The sequence below is a fragment of the Lissotriton vulgaris genome, chromosome 5 (assembly GCF_964263255.1).
Source record: "Lissotriton vulgaris chromosome 5, aLisVul1.2, whole genome shotgun sequence".
Classification (NCBI taxonomy): Eukaryota; Metazoa; Chordata; class Amphibia; order Caudata; family Salamandridae; genus Lissotriton; species Lissotriton vulgaris.
The window spans coordinates 1943095126-1943112279 of NC_141693.1; the positions used below are offsets into that span (position 1 = coordinate 1943095126).

General features: G+C 45.6%; 1 protein-coding gene across 1 annotated transcript in view; it reads right to left on the bottom strand.

The window, feature by feature from the left end:
- LOC147717820 (uncharacterized) overlaps positions 1-16880 on the bottom strand; it is a 108180-nt gene extending 91300 nt beyond the window's left edge. Inside the window, exon 1 of the mRNA XM_086920559.1 lies at positions 16654-16880. Within this exon, the coding sequence (XP_086776685.1) occupies positions 16654-16782 (129 nt within the window). The 5' untranslated portion in view covers positions 16783-16880. The remainder of the gene's footprint in view (positions 1-16653) is intronic.
- Positions 16881-17154: the final 274 nt, after the last annotated feature.

Sequence of the window (17154 nt, forward strand, 5' to 3'; positions counted from 1 at the left end):
ATACTCCTTACTATCAGTGCTCTGGCCTGTCTAGGTTATGTTATTTTATTGCCCTTTCTATGGCATCTTTTTTTTCAACAATTCTTTTGAAACTATAGCACTTTCTTCATCTCAGTGCTCTTTTCATGGGAGCCGAAGCTTGATAGTAAATGTTTGTTGTGAGTAGTTACTAGAAAGTTAGCTCAGTGTTTAACCTCCACATACTTTTTGTAATAGTAAATTAATCTGACCTACGAAGCTTGTTTATCCGTGTGCGTCTAGGATGCATGTTGGTATGAGCCTTGGCAATGTGGTTCGTTTGCCAGCAGTTTGCCAACTGAGTGGCTTTGGGGCTGTATTATGCACAGGATGGTGGAAGGGGGTCGTATGTCTCACTTGGACTGCATGAAGGTGGGTTTTAAATGATGGTTTATAGCTTTGTATAGAGTGCTGTTTATTAACCTGTGAAAAACAAAGTATTGAATATTAGAGGTAAGTTGGGTGCATGTTGTAAGGATTGTCTATAATACATTGGTTGTTTTTTGTCTATGCTTCTGGATCTGTCTATAACGCACTCATTGGTTTTGATCTGTCTATAATGCACTGGTTGGTTAGGATCGGTTTGAGATCTGCCTATAATGCATTGGTTGGGTTTGGATCTGTTCTGGATTAGGCATGAGTGGATTTTGCGGATTGGCAATCCGCGAATTTGCGGATTTGCGAACTCGCAATCCGCAAAATCCGCGAATTCCCGCGAATTTGCGGATTTTTTTTTTTTTTGTGTTCGCCCGTGTTTCTGCCAGTTCGCGAGGGTTTTTACAATTTCGCAATTTGCGAACTTACCTGTCGGGTCGCAAGTTTTGCGAACTTGTTGTTTCTACGTGTCCAACCTGTTTGGGACACTCTTCTTCATCACTGCCACTCTCTGTCACCACTGCCACTCTCTGACTACTCATGCCACCCTCTGGCCCACCCATGCCACCCTCTGTTTCATCACCACACCCTCTGGTTGTCCAGTGTACATTATTTTCGGCAAAGCAAAGCACACCTTCCCTGCCTCAAGTGACCTGAATTAATTTGGGGCTGATTAATGTGTCACAGAATATTTTTTTAGCTGGCACCTGCTTCCTTAGTGCGTCCTGATTAGTGATCTTTTGCACTTGCTAAGTGCTTTCATTGTTGCAAAATTAGTTACAACACCTGCCCTGCCCCAACTGACAATAATGAATTAGGGGCTGATTAATGGATTTTAACTTCCAGCCTGGCTCCTGCTTGTCTCCCTTAGCTGTAATTCATGACCTTTGTGGCATATGTGTAACTATTCTGAGGTTCAGAGCAGGGTCACATAATAGTTTCAACTGGCAACTGAACTCTGGAGGGGCCCCTCAGGAAGCACTACAGGAAATGGCTACTAATGATGTGCCTGAACTTTTGAACCTGGTAAGTAGTTACTTTCAGTTTTGCTTAGATCATATTTCTGCAATTTCGCACTTATTCGCGGGGCGCGAACTCACGCGAACAGTGCGAGCAGTGCGAGCAAAATCCGCTGCTCGCGGATTTGCGGATTTTGCAGGAAATTCGCAAATCTCGCGGATTGCGGATTTCCCGAAAATCCGCAAAATCCGCGAGCGGAACGGATTTTCCGCCCATGCCTATTCTGGATCTGACTATAATGCACTGGTTGGTTTGGGATCTGTCTATAATGCATTGGTTGGATTTGTATTTATTCTGGATCTGTCTATAATGCGCCGGTTGGTTTAGGATCTGTCTATAATGCGCTGGTTGTTTTAGGATCTGTCTATAAAGCGCTGGTTGGTTTTGGATCTGTCTATAATGCGCTGGTTGGTTTTGGATCTGTTTATAATGCATTAGTTGGTTTAGGATCTGTCTATAATGCGCTGGTTGTTTTAGGATCTGTCTATAATGCGCTAGTTGGTTTTGGATCTGTCTATAATGCGCTGGTTGGTTTTGGATCTGTTTATAATGCATTAGTTGGTTTTGGATCTGTCTATAATGCATTGGTTGGTTTTGGATCTGTCTATAATGCGCTGCTTGGTTTTGGATCAGTCTACAATGCGTTGGTTGGTTTTGGATCTGTCTATAATGCATTGGTTGGTTTGGGATCTGGCTATAATGCATTGGCTTTTACTGTCCATAGGCCTCATGTGATAACACAGACATATGAGATTGCACTGGTCTCTAATGTCCATAGGTTTGATATTACTTTATAACACAGATTACGTGACTGCTCTGTTCTTTACTGTTGATAGGTCTCAAATAATTGTATAACACAGATATAGAGAGCCTACTCTGCCCTTTACCTGCCCTTTACTGTCCTTAGGTCTCATGTAATTTTATAACACATATGTAGGAGACTGCACGGGTCTTTAATGCCCATAGTTTAACACAGGGGAAGAGAACCTGCTCTGCCCTTTACTGCACATAAGTCTCATATAATTGTATAACACAGTTGTAGAGAGCCTTCTGTGCCCTTTACTGTCCCTAGGCCTTATATAATAACAAAGATGTTGGAGACTGTACTGGTCTTTACTGTCCATAAGTCTCATGTAATAACACTGACATATGAGACTGCACCAGATTTTACTGACTCTATCTCTCATACAGTAATGCAGATTTATGAGACAGCACCGGCCTTTACTGTATCTAGGTCTCATATAGTAACAGACGCATGAGATGGCACTGGCCTTTACTGTCCTTAGGTCTCATATAAGAACACAGATACTACTAGTATCTAAACTATCTGACTTGCTGGCCGACATTGATCTTTCAGTGACTCCAATGGGCCCACACATAAAGCATGCCACAGTATTGGCGCGATATTTTCAAACACCATACTAAAACTTGGCAAGCCAAGAGAAGTTCCCTGATCTGACCACTTTATACTGCCTTTTCCTTGGTCTTGGTCTCCAAAGAATCCAGGGAGAATGGGGCCCACCAAAACTACTGTGCCTGGAATAAAGTAGACATACCTCTACTGAAGGATTAACTAGATTCCACCAAATCTACACTAACGGGTGACATAATGCAATATGAGGCTAGAGTGAATTACTGGCTTGCGGAGGCTGCCTCTATTGCTGTCCCACAAGTCAGTGTAAGGCCCCTTAGACACAAACAGTGGAGCTGGTTCAAAAGGAATCTAATCGAAGAAAGAAAGCGCTGTAAAAGGTTGGAACACATATGGAGAAGACAATATGATGAAGCCAACAAAAACCGGTACAGAGAAGCTCTGAGCATATATCACATTATTCTAAAACTGACAACTTTTTATTCCAGCACAATTGAGAAAGTAAACAATAACGCTAAGGAAATCTTCTAAATTGTGTCTGATTTCACAGATCCCAATGGCACTGACCCCCCACTTGAAACAAGTGCCTTCCTATGTTCTCAATTTACTACGCTCTTTGAAGAACGAATCCTAAAGATACAGGATAACCCTGCAAACATGCAAAATATTTCACCCTTGAGCAGTATAAGTCAACTAGGTCAAAGGTCAAATTGTTGCAATTTATCGCTCCCACACCAAAGACTGAGAGGTTTTTTTTTTTAGTTTTATATAGCGCAAACTCAACCCGACGATATCAGGTATCAGAGCGCTTTACATGAGCACCTGTTTCATTACAGATGGACACATTCATTTTAATTAGGCAAAGGGAGATTAAGTGATTTGCCCAGAATCATAGGATATTGAGCATCCCTGACGAAACTCGAACCCGGTTCCCCAGCTTCGAGGTCAACCGCTCTAGCCGTAAGGCTACATCCTCTCCCCAGTTTCTTGACCAAAAGTAAATCTGGCTCCCCGTTGGATCCTCTACCCCTCCAAGTAATGGTGATATAAGGGAATAGTCCATGCCCTATCTATCAGGAACTCTTTACCACATCCCTGCACTCTGGGTTAGTACCCCTTTGTGTGGAAAAGGGCAAATGTCCCTGGGATCTCGAAGATTATAGAAATATCTTGTAAATAAATACCCACCTAACATCATTCCTAGAAACCTTTAAACTCCTCCACCCATCACAATCAGGCTTGAGGGCCCTCCATAGAACGGACTCAGCACTCATGGAGATAACAGATGCCATCAAATTCCAGCTGGACACTGGACACAATGCCGCACTTATTCTGGTAGACCTCTCAGTAGCATTTGGCATGACCTTGCATGAAATCGTCCTACAACGTCTTGCCTACATCAAGGTGGAGAGGTAGGCTCCGCTTGGTGGAGCTCTTTTTTAGAGCACAAAGAACAGGTAGCATGGCTCAATCTATTCTTATCCGAAGCCAAAACCATCAGATGTGGAGTGCCGCAGGGCACAGCCCTGAGTCCCACACTTTTTAACATTTACATGATGCCACTGGCATACCGTATTGAATCCTTTGGCATATTTTATTGCATACATTGGTATGCAGACGATACACTACTTCTGCTGACCTACAATAACAATGAGTCGGAGGCCAAAGATGAATTTGCAGCCTGTATAGTAGCATTGATGGGATAGCTCAAAACGTACTCCTTACAATGCAACCCGGACAAAACAGAGGTCCTGTTATTCGGTGTCAACTCCCTCCCTAATCAGGGGCATGGCCAGCCAGCTGGACCGTTGCCCCCTCCCCAATTCAGCTGGCCAAGCACCTAGGGGTACATGCTGACACACACCTATCCCTTACACCCCAGATCTCAGCACGGGTCACATCTGCATGCTGGATACTTAGGATGCCGAGGAAATTCATCAAACCTCTAACTGGAGAAGCCCAGAAACTACATAGACATATACATAGGACTCTAAGGCTATCTCATTCACAGACTGCAAAAGATACAGAGTACGGCTGTCCGCCTTATAGTTAACCTTCCCAAACATGCCTCAGTCATCGAGTACCATAACCAGGTGCACTGGCTACCAGTAAAGAAAAGGGTCGTTCTTAAAGCCTTGACAGTAGCACACTCGGCTTTTTATAAAACAGATTCCGAATATGTACATGAAAGATTGACCACATATTGCCCTCAAAGATCCCTGCGCTTATAGTTGGCCCGTCTACTGAACATTCCTTTCACCAAACAAAAAGAAGAGGGGTGGTTGGGCTTGCTTGGTTCTGGCTGGTATACACTAGAACAAACTCACTTCCCCCTCAGATGCATACCGGAGAAAAAACTGTTCCATAAACAGCTAAAAACTAAGCCTGGGCTGAGTTTACAGAGTTCCGCTATACAGAAGTCCGCGAAGTGCAAAAAAAACTCCACAGCGCAACAGCGGAGTGCATTAGATAAATGCTGTTTGCAGTGATTTACAGTGCCGGCTGCTTGTCCGCACTGTGCAATCATCGCGAAAGGCACCATGCACTGTGCAGGCGAACGCTACTTCCTTTCTGCCGCTCAAGTAATTTTTTACTCGAGCAACAGCTTTCTCAACGCGAACGAACGGTTTCTCAACGCGAGCGTACGTGACCACTCACAATGAGATATCTGACCGCACACGTTGAGAAATCTCGCCGGGAGGTTTATTTTCCACGCTCACGCTCTCCAACTTGATGTTGACAATCGAAAAAGAGGAAAAATCTCGCCAGGAGGTGAATTTTCCTCGCTCACGCTCGCCAACATGACGTTGACGAACGCGAGCAAGGAAAAAAACTCTGCTCCGCAACGCGAAGTGGAGGTTTTGGGAACTCCGCGATCTTCACGTAACGCGGAGTTCGGAAAACTCTGCAACTCTGCGAGCAGAGTGGAGTTCACCGCCCAGGCTCACTAAAAACCCATCTATTGAGAGAATAAAGCAGCAATTATCCTTCTAACAGCCATGTACCCCTCTTGCAGTAGCTTAGCACTTTTTTGTGCAAATCAATTCTTTTATTCATGAATAATACCTGGTTCACAAATGACACAGGATACTTTGTTTTAAAGACATACATTTTGGAAGGTCTTGTAAGTGAAGGTGGAATAGTAATAGTCATGATACTTGTAAGGATTGCGTCAAATATAGTCACCTCTACAGTCTCATTGAACCTACAGGGACACGTTTTGTCACGTGCAGGGTTGTATTAATTTGGATGTCTGTTTGATGGCCTGGTTATGTCTTTGGAAGGTAAGGCATGCTGGATTCTGCATTGAATTCCGCCTCCAGTAAGACACAGATATCTTTCTGGCTATCCAGTAATAACACAGACATATGAGACTGCACTGGCTTTTACTGTCCATAGGTCTCAAATAATAACACCAACATATAAGATTGCACTTGCACTGGAAAAGACATATGTTTTTACTGCTCTTAGGTGTCATATAATAACACAGACGTAGGAGACTGCATTGGCTTTTACTGTCCATAGGCCTCATGTGATAACACAGACATATGAGATTGCACTGGTCTATAATGCCCATAGGTTTGATATTATTTTATAACACAGACTACGTGACTGCTCTGTTCTTTACTGTTGATAGGTCTCATATAATTGTATAACACAGATATAGAGAGCCTACTCTGCCCTCTACTGTCCTTAGGTCTCATGTAATTTTATAACACATATGTAGGAGAATGCACAGTTCTTTTATGCCCATAGTATAACACAGGAAGAGAACCTGCTCTGCCCTTTACTGTACATAAGTCTCATATAATTGTATAGCACAGATGTGGTTGACTACACTGGTCTTTAATATCCATAGTGCAACACTGATGGAGGCTGCTGCTCTACCCTTTACCGCACAAAGGTCTCATATAATTGTATAACACCGTTGTAGAGAGCCTGCTCTGCCCTTTACTGTCCCTAGGTCTTATATAATAACAAAGATGTTGGAGACTGTACTGGTCTTTACTGTCCCAAACTCTCATGTAATAACACATACATATGAGACTGTACAGGTCTTTATTGTACATAAGTCTCATCTAATAACAATGACATATGAGACTGCACCAGAGTTTACTGACTCTATCTCTCATACAGTAAGGCAGATTTATGAGACAGCACCGGCCTTTACTGTATCTAGGTCTCATAAAATAACAGACGCATGAGATGGCACTGGCCTTTACTGGCCTTGGGTCTCATATAATAACACAGATGTTGGAGACTGTACTGGTCTTTACTGTCCATAAGTCGCATGTAATAACACTTACGTATGAGACTGCACTGGTCTTTACTGTCCTTAGCTATCGTATACATCGCCTTCCTTACGGAAACATGGATGAATGCTTCCTCCGCACCAGACATCACCATTGCCATCCCTGAAGACTATAAGATCACTCGCAAAGACCGTACCAGCCACACAGGAGGAGGAATCGCGATCGTCCATAAGAAATCAATCCGCATATCAACCAGCTCTGACGCCAACCTCGCCAACTCCGAACACCTTCACTTCCAGATCCACATCGACCCCAAGACCACACTCAGAGGCACCCTCCTCTACAGACCACCAGGACCCCGCGCAAAATTCAGTGAAGACATCACGGACTTCATCACCCCACACGCGCTCCCCTCCAAAGACTACATCCTTCTGGGAGACCTCAACTTTCACCTCGAAAAGATCAACGACCGCAACACCGCCACCCTCGTGGACAACCTGGCCAACCTCGGACTTAAACAACTAGTCACCTCCCCCACCCACATCGCAGGTCACACACTCGACCCCATCTTCACATCCAGCAACCATGTCTCCTTCAGCCACACCACGGAACTCCTCTGGACTGACCACAGCTGCGTTCACTTCACCTACAACAAACAAAAACCCAGCATCCACCTCCAACCTACCCTGCAAAGAAACTGGAACAAAATCACCACGGACCAAATCTCCACATCACTCCTTCAAAACACCCCAGCCCTCTCTTCTAACGTTAACGAAGCCGCCGCCAACCTCACCCTATGGTTATCCAACACCGCTGACACCTTAGCACCACTGAAAAAACGTCAAAACAAACCTGGCAGCAAGAAGGCCTCATGGTTCAACGATGATCTCAAGAAATCCAAGAAACTCTGCCGCTCCCTTGAAAAGGCCTGGAAAAAAGACCCTACCACCAGCACCAAGGACGCCTTCAAAAACGCCACCCGCACTCACCACCAACTAATCCGAAAAGCCAAGAAAACAGCATTCAAGGATCGACTTGACAACAACGCCCACAACAGCAAGGAACTTTTCAACATCGTCAAGGAATTTTCCAATCCCTCGGCCAACTCCAACGACATCACCCCCTCTCAAACCCTCTGCGACTCCCTAGCCTCATTTTTCCACAACAAGATTGCAGACATCCACAACAGCTTTGACAACCAACCCGGAAACCAACCCACCCTTCCATTTGCTGATCATCTCCCCCCCGTGAACACCCTTAACGACTGGAACCCAATCTCCACTGAGGACACCATCCGCCTGATGAATTCCATCCACTCAGGATCCCCCACAGACCCATGTCCTCACCACATCTTCAACAAAGCAGACTCCGTCATAGCACCGCACCTCCGAGACGCCATCAACTGCTCCTTCAACTCCGCCACCTTCCCGGAAGACTGGAAACACGCTGAACTCACCGCCCTTCTGAAAAAACCTACAGCAGACCCCACCGAACTCAAAAATTACCGCCCCATCTCGCTTCTTCCATTCCCGGCCAAAGTCATCGAGAAAGCTGTCAACAACCAGCTCGCCGCCTTCCTCGAAGCCAACAAATCCCTCGACCCCTCACAATCTGGCTTCCGAGCAAAACACAGCACTGAGACCGCCCTCATCGCAGCAACAGACGACAGTCGAACTCTACTGGACAATGGAGACACAGTCGCCCTCATCCTCCTTGACCTCTCTGCAGCATTCGACACAGTCTGCCACAGCACCCTTTTACAACGCCTCAATAACATCGGAATCCAAGGAAAAGCACTTGATTGGATCACCTCGTTCCTCACCGGAAGAACCCAGAGAGTCCGCCTTCCACCATTCAAGTCCGAGGCCTCTGAAGTCATCTGCGGCGTACCACAAGGATCCTCACTCAGTCCCACCCTCTTCAACTTATACATGAGCCCCCTCGCGGCCATCGCACGCCATCACAACCTCAACATCATCTCTTACGCGGATGACACTCAACTGATCCTTTCTCTCACCAATGACCCCAGCACCGCCAAAACTAACCTACACGAAGGAATGAAAGAAGTTGCCGAATGGATGAAACAAAGCCGTCTGAAACTGAACTCAGACAAAACTGAAGTCCTCATCTTAGGTACATCCCCCTCTGCATGGGACGACTCCTGGTGGCCGGAAGCCCTCGGAAAAGCACCCATCCCGACAGACCACGCACGGAACCTAGGCGTCATCCTGGATTCTTCACTCTCAATGAACAGACAAGTCAGCGCCGTATCCTCTTCCTGCTTCAACATTCTTCGCATGCTCAGAAAAACATTTCGCTGGATCCCCACCGAAACAAGGAAAACAGTCACCCACGCTCTGGTCACGAGCCGACTGGACTACGGAAACACCCTCTACGCAGGTACTACCGCAAAACTCCAGAAGAAACTCCAACGAATCCAAAACGCCTCAGCCAGACTCATATTAGACATCCCACGCAACGAACACATCTCTGGTCACCTTAAAGACCTCCACTGGCTACCCGTCAATAAGAGGATCACTTTCCGACTGCTTACCCACGCACACAAATCACTCTACGACATCGGTCCAGAATGCCTCAACTCACGTCTGTCCTTCTACACCCCCTCCCGCCAACTACGTTCTTCCAGCCAAGCCCTCGCCACTGTACCTCGCATCAACAAGACCACCATGGGAGGCAGATCCTTTTCTTACCTGGCTGCTAAAACATGGAACTCTCTCCCCGCTTACCTTCGCCTCACCCAGAACCACCTAGCATTCAGAAAGCAACTTAAAACGTGGATATTTGACAAGTAATCCTCCTCCCCTTCCTAAGCGCCTTGAAACCCTCTGGGTATGTAGTGCGCTATATAAGTTTTGTGACTTGACTTGACTTGACTACTGGTCTTTACTGTCCTTAAGTATCATATAATAACACAGATGTTGGAAACTTAACTGGTCTTTACTGTCCATAAGTCTCATGTAACAACACTGATATATGAGACTGTACAGGACTTTACTGTCCCTAAGTATCATATAATAACACAGATGTTGGAGACTTTACTGTCTCATGTAATAACACTGACGTATGAGACTGCACTGGTCTTTACTGTCCATAAGTCTGATATAATAACAGACGTGTAAGACTGTACTGGTCTTTACTGTCCTTAAGTCTCAAATAATAACACAGATGTTGGAGACTGTACTGGTCTTAAATGTCCATAAGTCTCATGCAATGACACTGACGTATGAGACTGTACTGGTCTTTACTGTCCATAAGTCTGATGTATTAACACTGGTGTGTGAGACTACTGGTTTTTACTGTCCATAAGTCTCATGTAATAACACTGGCGTGTGAGGCTGTACTGGTCTTTACTGTCCATAACTCTCATGTAATAACACAGACATAGGAGACTGTACTGGTGTTTACTGTCCATAAGTCTCATGCAATAACACTGACGTATGAGACTGCACCAGCTTTTACTGATTCTATCATTCAGTAAGGCAGATGTATGAGACAGCACTGGCCTTTACTGTACCTAGGTCTCATATGCTAGCACACGTATGAGACTGTACTGGTCTTTACTGTCCTTAAGTCTCAAATAATAACACAGATGTTGGAGACTGTACTGGTCTTAAATGTCCATAAGTCTCATGCAATGACACTGACGTATGAGACTGTACTGGTCTTAAATGTCCATAAGTCTCATGTAATAACACTGGTGTGTGAGACTGTACTTGTCTTTACTGTCCATAAATCTCATGTAATAACACTGGTGTGTGAGACTGTACTGGTCTTAAATGTCCATAAGTCTCATGCAATGACACTGACGTATGAGACTGTACTGGTCTTAAATGTCCATAAGTCTCATGCAATGACACTGACGTATGAGACTGTACTGGTCTTAAATGTCCATAAGTCTCATGTAATAACACTGGTGTGTGAGACTGTACTTGTCTTTACTGTCCATAAATCTCATGTAATAACACTGGCGTGTGAGACTGTACTGGTCTTAAATGTCCATAAGTCTCATGCAATGACACTGACGTATGAGACTGTCCTGGTCTTAAATGTCCATAAGTCTCATGTAATAACACTGGTGTGTGAGACTGTACTTGTCTTTACTGTCCATAAATCTCATGTAATAACACTGGCGTGTGAGACTGTACTGGTCTTTACTGTCCATAAGTCTCATGTAATAACACTGGTGTGTGAGACTGTACTTGTCTTTACTGTCCATAAATCTCATGTAATAACACTGGCGTGTGAGACTGTACTGGTCTTTACTGTCCATAAGTCTTATGTATTAACACTGGCGTGTGAGACTGTACTGGTCTTTACTGTCCGTAACTCTCATGTAATAACACAGACATAGGAGACTGTACTGGTGTTTACTGTCCACAAGTCTCATGCAATAACACTGACGTATGAGACTGCACCAGCTTTTACTGATTCTCTCATTCAGTAAGGCAGATGTATGAGACAGCACTGGCCTTTACTGTACCTAGGTCTCATATGCTAGCACACGTATGAGACAGCACTGGCCTTTACTGTAGCTAGGTCTCATATGCTAGCACACGTATGAGATGGCACCGGCCTTTACTGCCTCTATGTCTTGTACAATAAGAGACATATGAGGCATCTCTGGACTTCACTGTCGGTATGTCTCCTATATTAGCAACGAGATGCAATAGACTGTGCTGGAATGTACTGTGCTTAGGTCTCATATGAGACTACATTGGTCTTTGAAGTCCACAGTTCTCGTATGATAAGGCAGATGTATGACACTGCACTGGTCTTCAATATCCATAGGTCCCATTTAATTGTCTAACACAGATGTGGGCGACTGCTCTGCCCTGTTCTGTCCAGAGCTCTCATTGAACCAGAGACGTTTCAGGCATAGGCATAGTGCACCCTAGCATGGTTACCTACTATAATACTTAAACCGATGGTTTTACATATGATTCCTTTTGTTTATGTTAATGTGGGCGAGCTGTGAGAGTCGATGACAGACATTTTGCAGCGGAATGTTGTGTTTATGTTTCATGCAACATCCACTAAAAAGATTCTTTTAGATCAAAACAGAAGGTCGCAGGAGAAATTATAAGGTCGCAGAGCTTATTTGCAGCGATATGAGTGAGCTGCTGCAAACACAGGCCACTATCCTTGAATATTAAAATATAAACAAAAATAAAATTTGGACCACTGCGCCTGTGCACTGCCAGTGACCTGGCCAAAGAGGACACAAAGAGCTGCAACTGGATCAGAAATTCAGCTGTTCCGAGCAGGGGTCCCCTAAATCCTTCAGACGTCTCTGCATTTAATAGCAAAAAAATGCATGAGACTGCACTGGCCTTTACTGTCCATACATCTTATTCAATAAGAGAAGCTTTTAAGACAGTGCTAGCCTTCATTATCAATATATTTAATATAACACAAGTACAGACGATTGGTGCTGCTTTATCCTTCACAGAATAGTCCAGACGCTTCCTAGGATGGACCCAGGCATCATGCTCACTCAAAGCCTCACAGGATCCTGGCCCTGTGTTTGTATATTTTCCAAAATGATGTATAAACAGTGCTTGCACTAAGCCCCTGAACCCAGAAGCTATTCATATACAATTCCTCTATAACATCCTGAAATAGTCTTCTGCAGATAACCCACAGCGTGGTAACAGGTGAATATAAAGGCAGGGTTGGTTTCTGAAGGCAGTGTGCAGTGGGTATCCCTGTCTTCATCTGGTAACCCCCTCTATGTGTCTTGTCCAGTATCCCAGATATTTTCTCATCCCCTTGGGCACACCCACTCTCAGATAGTCTTTTCACGCACATCCAACCCATTCCACAGCCTCATCCATCCAGTGCTTAACTTGAGCCAGTGGTTCAGGTGGGCTCACCCGTCCTCAATGTTGGGACCGTCACATATTTTAAATCAGAAAGATTGTTCCAGGGCACTGAAACAGTGACTAAGGGAGAAAGCAGGGATGAGAAAGACGCTGCAGGAGTGACATGAAGTAGTAGGGTGTGTGTGGTGATGGATTAAAGAGGCATGAGGTGGAATTAACCTTATGCGGGAAGAGGATGTGGTGTAACAGCCAGAGCAGCCGAATTTGGAACTGGGGATCCAGGAACAGCACCTAGAGACCCTCGCGGATGATTAGGCGCGCTATACACCTCATAGTATTATTATTATATTTGGCACTTCAACCTTCGATAGGGCGGGCACCTGGCTTCTGAACAAATCATTGGGGCCGGCACTTATTCTTTTATAGATTAAACACTCCATTGATCCACAGTTATCGTTTGCACATTTCCCCCAATTTTAGCAACATTCCTCCTCGCTAGCACCAGGATCTTACTAGTCAACATCTTCCAATATTTGGCAATTTAAGTGGCTTCCTGCACTCCAAGTAAGGCTAACTCTGGGCCCAGCTTGAACGGTAGGCCAGTAACCATCACCAGGTCAGCGTGTATCTCCCAAAACTCAAGTAGTCCTGAACACTACCAGATCGCGTGCTGATGCATAGTCTCATGTAGCTTATAAGTCATGTATGTGGGTTCAGTAAACAAGCCCATTGTTGTATCTTATGTTTTCCTGCTGCTCAGCTAGAATGCATGTGATGTGGAATGTTGGATGAATGGAATGTTAGAGGTTCGTGAATGTCAGTTGGGTGAGGGCTGAGCAGCAGGACAGCTGCTCCTGATGGGGTTATCGTTTCTATCTTTTAACTTAACATCTTAACTTAAATAAAGTAACTTGCTTAATCTACATGGAAGTTCCTGCTTCTTATTGATTACATCACCCATCTAGAACAAAGTGAATCTGCGATAGTACACTCTATTCCATGCAGTATCTTGAACTGGGCTAAGTGTAGTGTGGATGGATGGCCACCTCTCCGGGATAAGACACTGCTTCATTCCAACCAATATCAACAAAGGTCCCACGACACTCATCCAAGTAGCTTTCAGTATACCATTAAAACTCCATATTATTTAACAAAGTCCTATAAATCTTGGTGTGACCTTATCTCTTAAAGTGGGGTGTGATCCTGAACCACCTACAGTCTAGCCCTTGACCTCTTAAAACATGCTGCGCACACAAACAGCATAATTTGCAGAATCCGCTAACTCAAATTCTCTATTAAGTTCAGTCAATGATGTTAACCTTCCATCCTCCATTGTCACCCCAATTTTAAGATCCCTATAAAGTCCCATGTGTGATGCCCATCTAGACATGAAACTCCTTTCACCGTCCTTCCTGATCATAGGTGTCCTACTAACCAATACCCCCAGTCTACCATGCCAGTATCTGACCTCCAGTCCTGTAACACAGCAGCTCTAGTATCCGGCAAACAGTTCAATCTTACGGCCCCATATAGGAAATGTTGATACGTCACTGTCCCCATCACTAAAGGATCAGGCTGTATGAAAAAAGGCCCTTGTGTTCACCACCACTGCTTGTGATGCACAGTGACATTCCATCGAAAACTACAGCACGGTATCCTGGTGTGAACTGATTGACAAAGTCGAGCTCAAGAAATTACCGGAGCCTTTGAGCTCCACATCAAGGAGTGTAGGGTGGCGTCTACCCTGCTACATAAGGCCTCTGGTACACTACATGCAGGACTTTGTGACACATACAGGAATCTGGATAGGTCGACTATTTTATAAAGAGGTGCTCTTCCTAGCAATGACAGTGGGAGCGAGCCGTGTTCTTGTGCACCCTCTCTTGACCTCTCTAGGAATATCTCCAGACTTTTTGTTTCTAAAGTGGCTCATTGTTGTAGCTGTGATAATTATCCCAAGGTACTGGAATCCACCCTCAGCCACACTAAGACAAAAGCGGGCTGTTGTCCTCCACAGAGGTTCCTTAAGCAGAAATAACAGTGACTTAAGGGGCCTAATAGGACGTCAGGCATACCTATATCCGCCCGTCACCCTTGCGATGCTGGGACAGGCCGCCAGTGGTGCGGTGGACCCGATCCGGCAATTAGGATGCCACCGCCACCGTGGCGGTGGCATCCCCCATCCACATCATTGCTGTGACTGCACACAGCAATTTACCTGCCATATTGTGTATGCAAATGTACAGGAGTACCATTGGTACCCCCCATGTGCCCTCACAACCCCCCCAACATCCTGGGGGCCCGCAACGGGCCCCCAACAGTGAAATCCGCATGCCTTTCCTTGGCGGCAACACCGCCACAGAAAGGCTGCTTCCCGCTGCCATACTAATATGGATGGAGGTGTCTAGCAGACACCGCCACCATATTAGGCCACTTTTCCACCCTGTCACCTGTGTGACAGGCGGAAAACCGGTGGATGGTCTTTCCATCCCCCCCCCCCACACTAATTTGGCATGCGGGGGGAGGTAAATGTCGGGCGGATCGCCACCGCCATGCAGGTGGTGGCCATCCGCCCGACATTCTAATAGACTTCTTAGTCTGATTAATACCCAGGGTACATTTCAATCACCCTGAGAGGGGAGCTCATGGTCGACCCTATGAAGAGGTGCATCATGAAATGAAATGAATGAAACTTATATAGCACACGACTTACCCTGGGGCATCTCCGCGCTTGCTTAGGGAACCCGTCCTGGTATTCCCCTGTGAGATAACCCTGGCAGGGTATCCACAAGGTGAAAGCCAGGCATCCCACCGCGAGGGGCCGTTGTGGAGATTAAGCCACCTATTGCCCAGAGTCTGAACCCGTGAGTCGAGAAGGAGAATTAACGAGTCCGTGGAATTTTTGAGCCCAAGACCCGCCGAGGCGGGGAATTGAACTCTGGTCCCAGGCCGAACTCAAGCTCCAGGTCTGCCGCCTCTAACCCCTGAGCCACACTTCTCCTCATCCGATCCTCAGCACCATCGATCCACTGAAAACCGATCTTTTGAACGTGTGGAGCACCGACTCAAAGGGAAAAGGGACACACGTTTATAATACCCTCAAAACTGCACTGCAGCCCACCAGAGCAGTAGCAGCAGCGGGGCGCGGGTGTTTAACGCATAGCATGCTGCGTCTCATGCTCAAAAACTATGTCAGCAAAGAAAAACAAAAAGAGATTTTTGAAAGTTTTAAATGTATTTGATATCCATTTAATAGAATACGTTGATAATATTGGTATTGCCCATTTTTACAAATCACACCACCAGCCAAATAGTATTTTTAGATTCTCATCGTATTCGGAAGAATATGTACTGCTTTTCAGTACCTTTACACAGAAATAACTCTAATACATCTAAACAAGCGCTTAGAAGCACTGTGTGCTATGCTGTTCAAATAAATGAAAATGACGCTGATGAAGCAGGTGATGCTGCAACTTTAGGCGGGATCACATCTAACCTCCCTCCCATTGTCTCCACCCCTAGCTCTTTACACAACCTCTCTCTCTCTCTCTCTCTCTCTCTCTCTCTCTCTCTCTCTCTCTCTCTCTCTCTCTCTCTGTGCCTCTCTCTGGTATTTGTATGTCCCTGAATTTATCAGGCTTTCAAAACCTTTTGGAGCGTCAGGCTTCATCTGGAAATATTTTATTCCCCATCACCAGCGTGTATCTGAGCATCTCTTTGGCTCATTTTCCACGCTTTGTCTATCCAGTACCCAAAAGTCCTGTTCACTCACCTGGTGGAAGCGCGTCCCGATGATGAGGTATCCAGTGAGTGCCACCATGGAGGAGGTGAGGAGAGCGCACCAGGCCACCAGAGCGCACAGAAGCGCTGGACGGCCCTGCCTCTCCATTTTCTTCTTCATCCTTGAGAGTGCCGCAGGAAAAGGTAGGAGTGGGTGGAAAGGCACTAAACTTGAGTTCACCCCACTTTTAACTTCTTATGACTGGTGAAGGGAGAGGACTGCTGGGCAGGATGAGCATGCCTTGGGTCTGCAGGGATTGTGTTTGAAGATGTTGCTTGTAGGAGTCTCGTTATCCGTCCTGAAGGGTTTTCCCCATTAGGGGAAATCTCTTTGACTCGTGGGTGTTTTTGCAGAGAAACTAATCTTAACCGTGAGCAGGCTGCGGGAGGAAGTGAGCCTGTGGGCAGATCAGCGAGAATTTCTGCTTTAATGCTCCTCTGGAGGTAGCAGCTACGTTGTCTTCGACAGTTTCAGGGCGCGATATTGCATTTG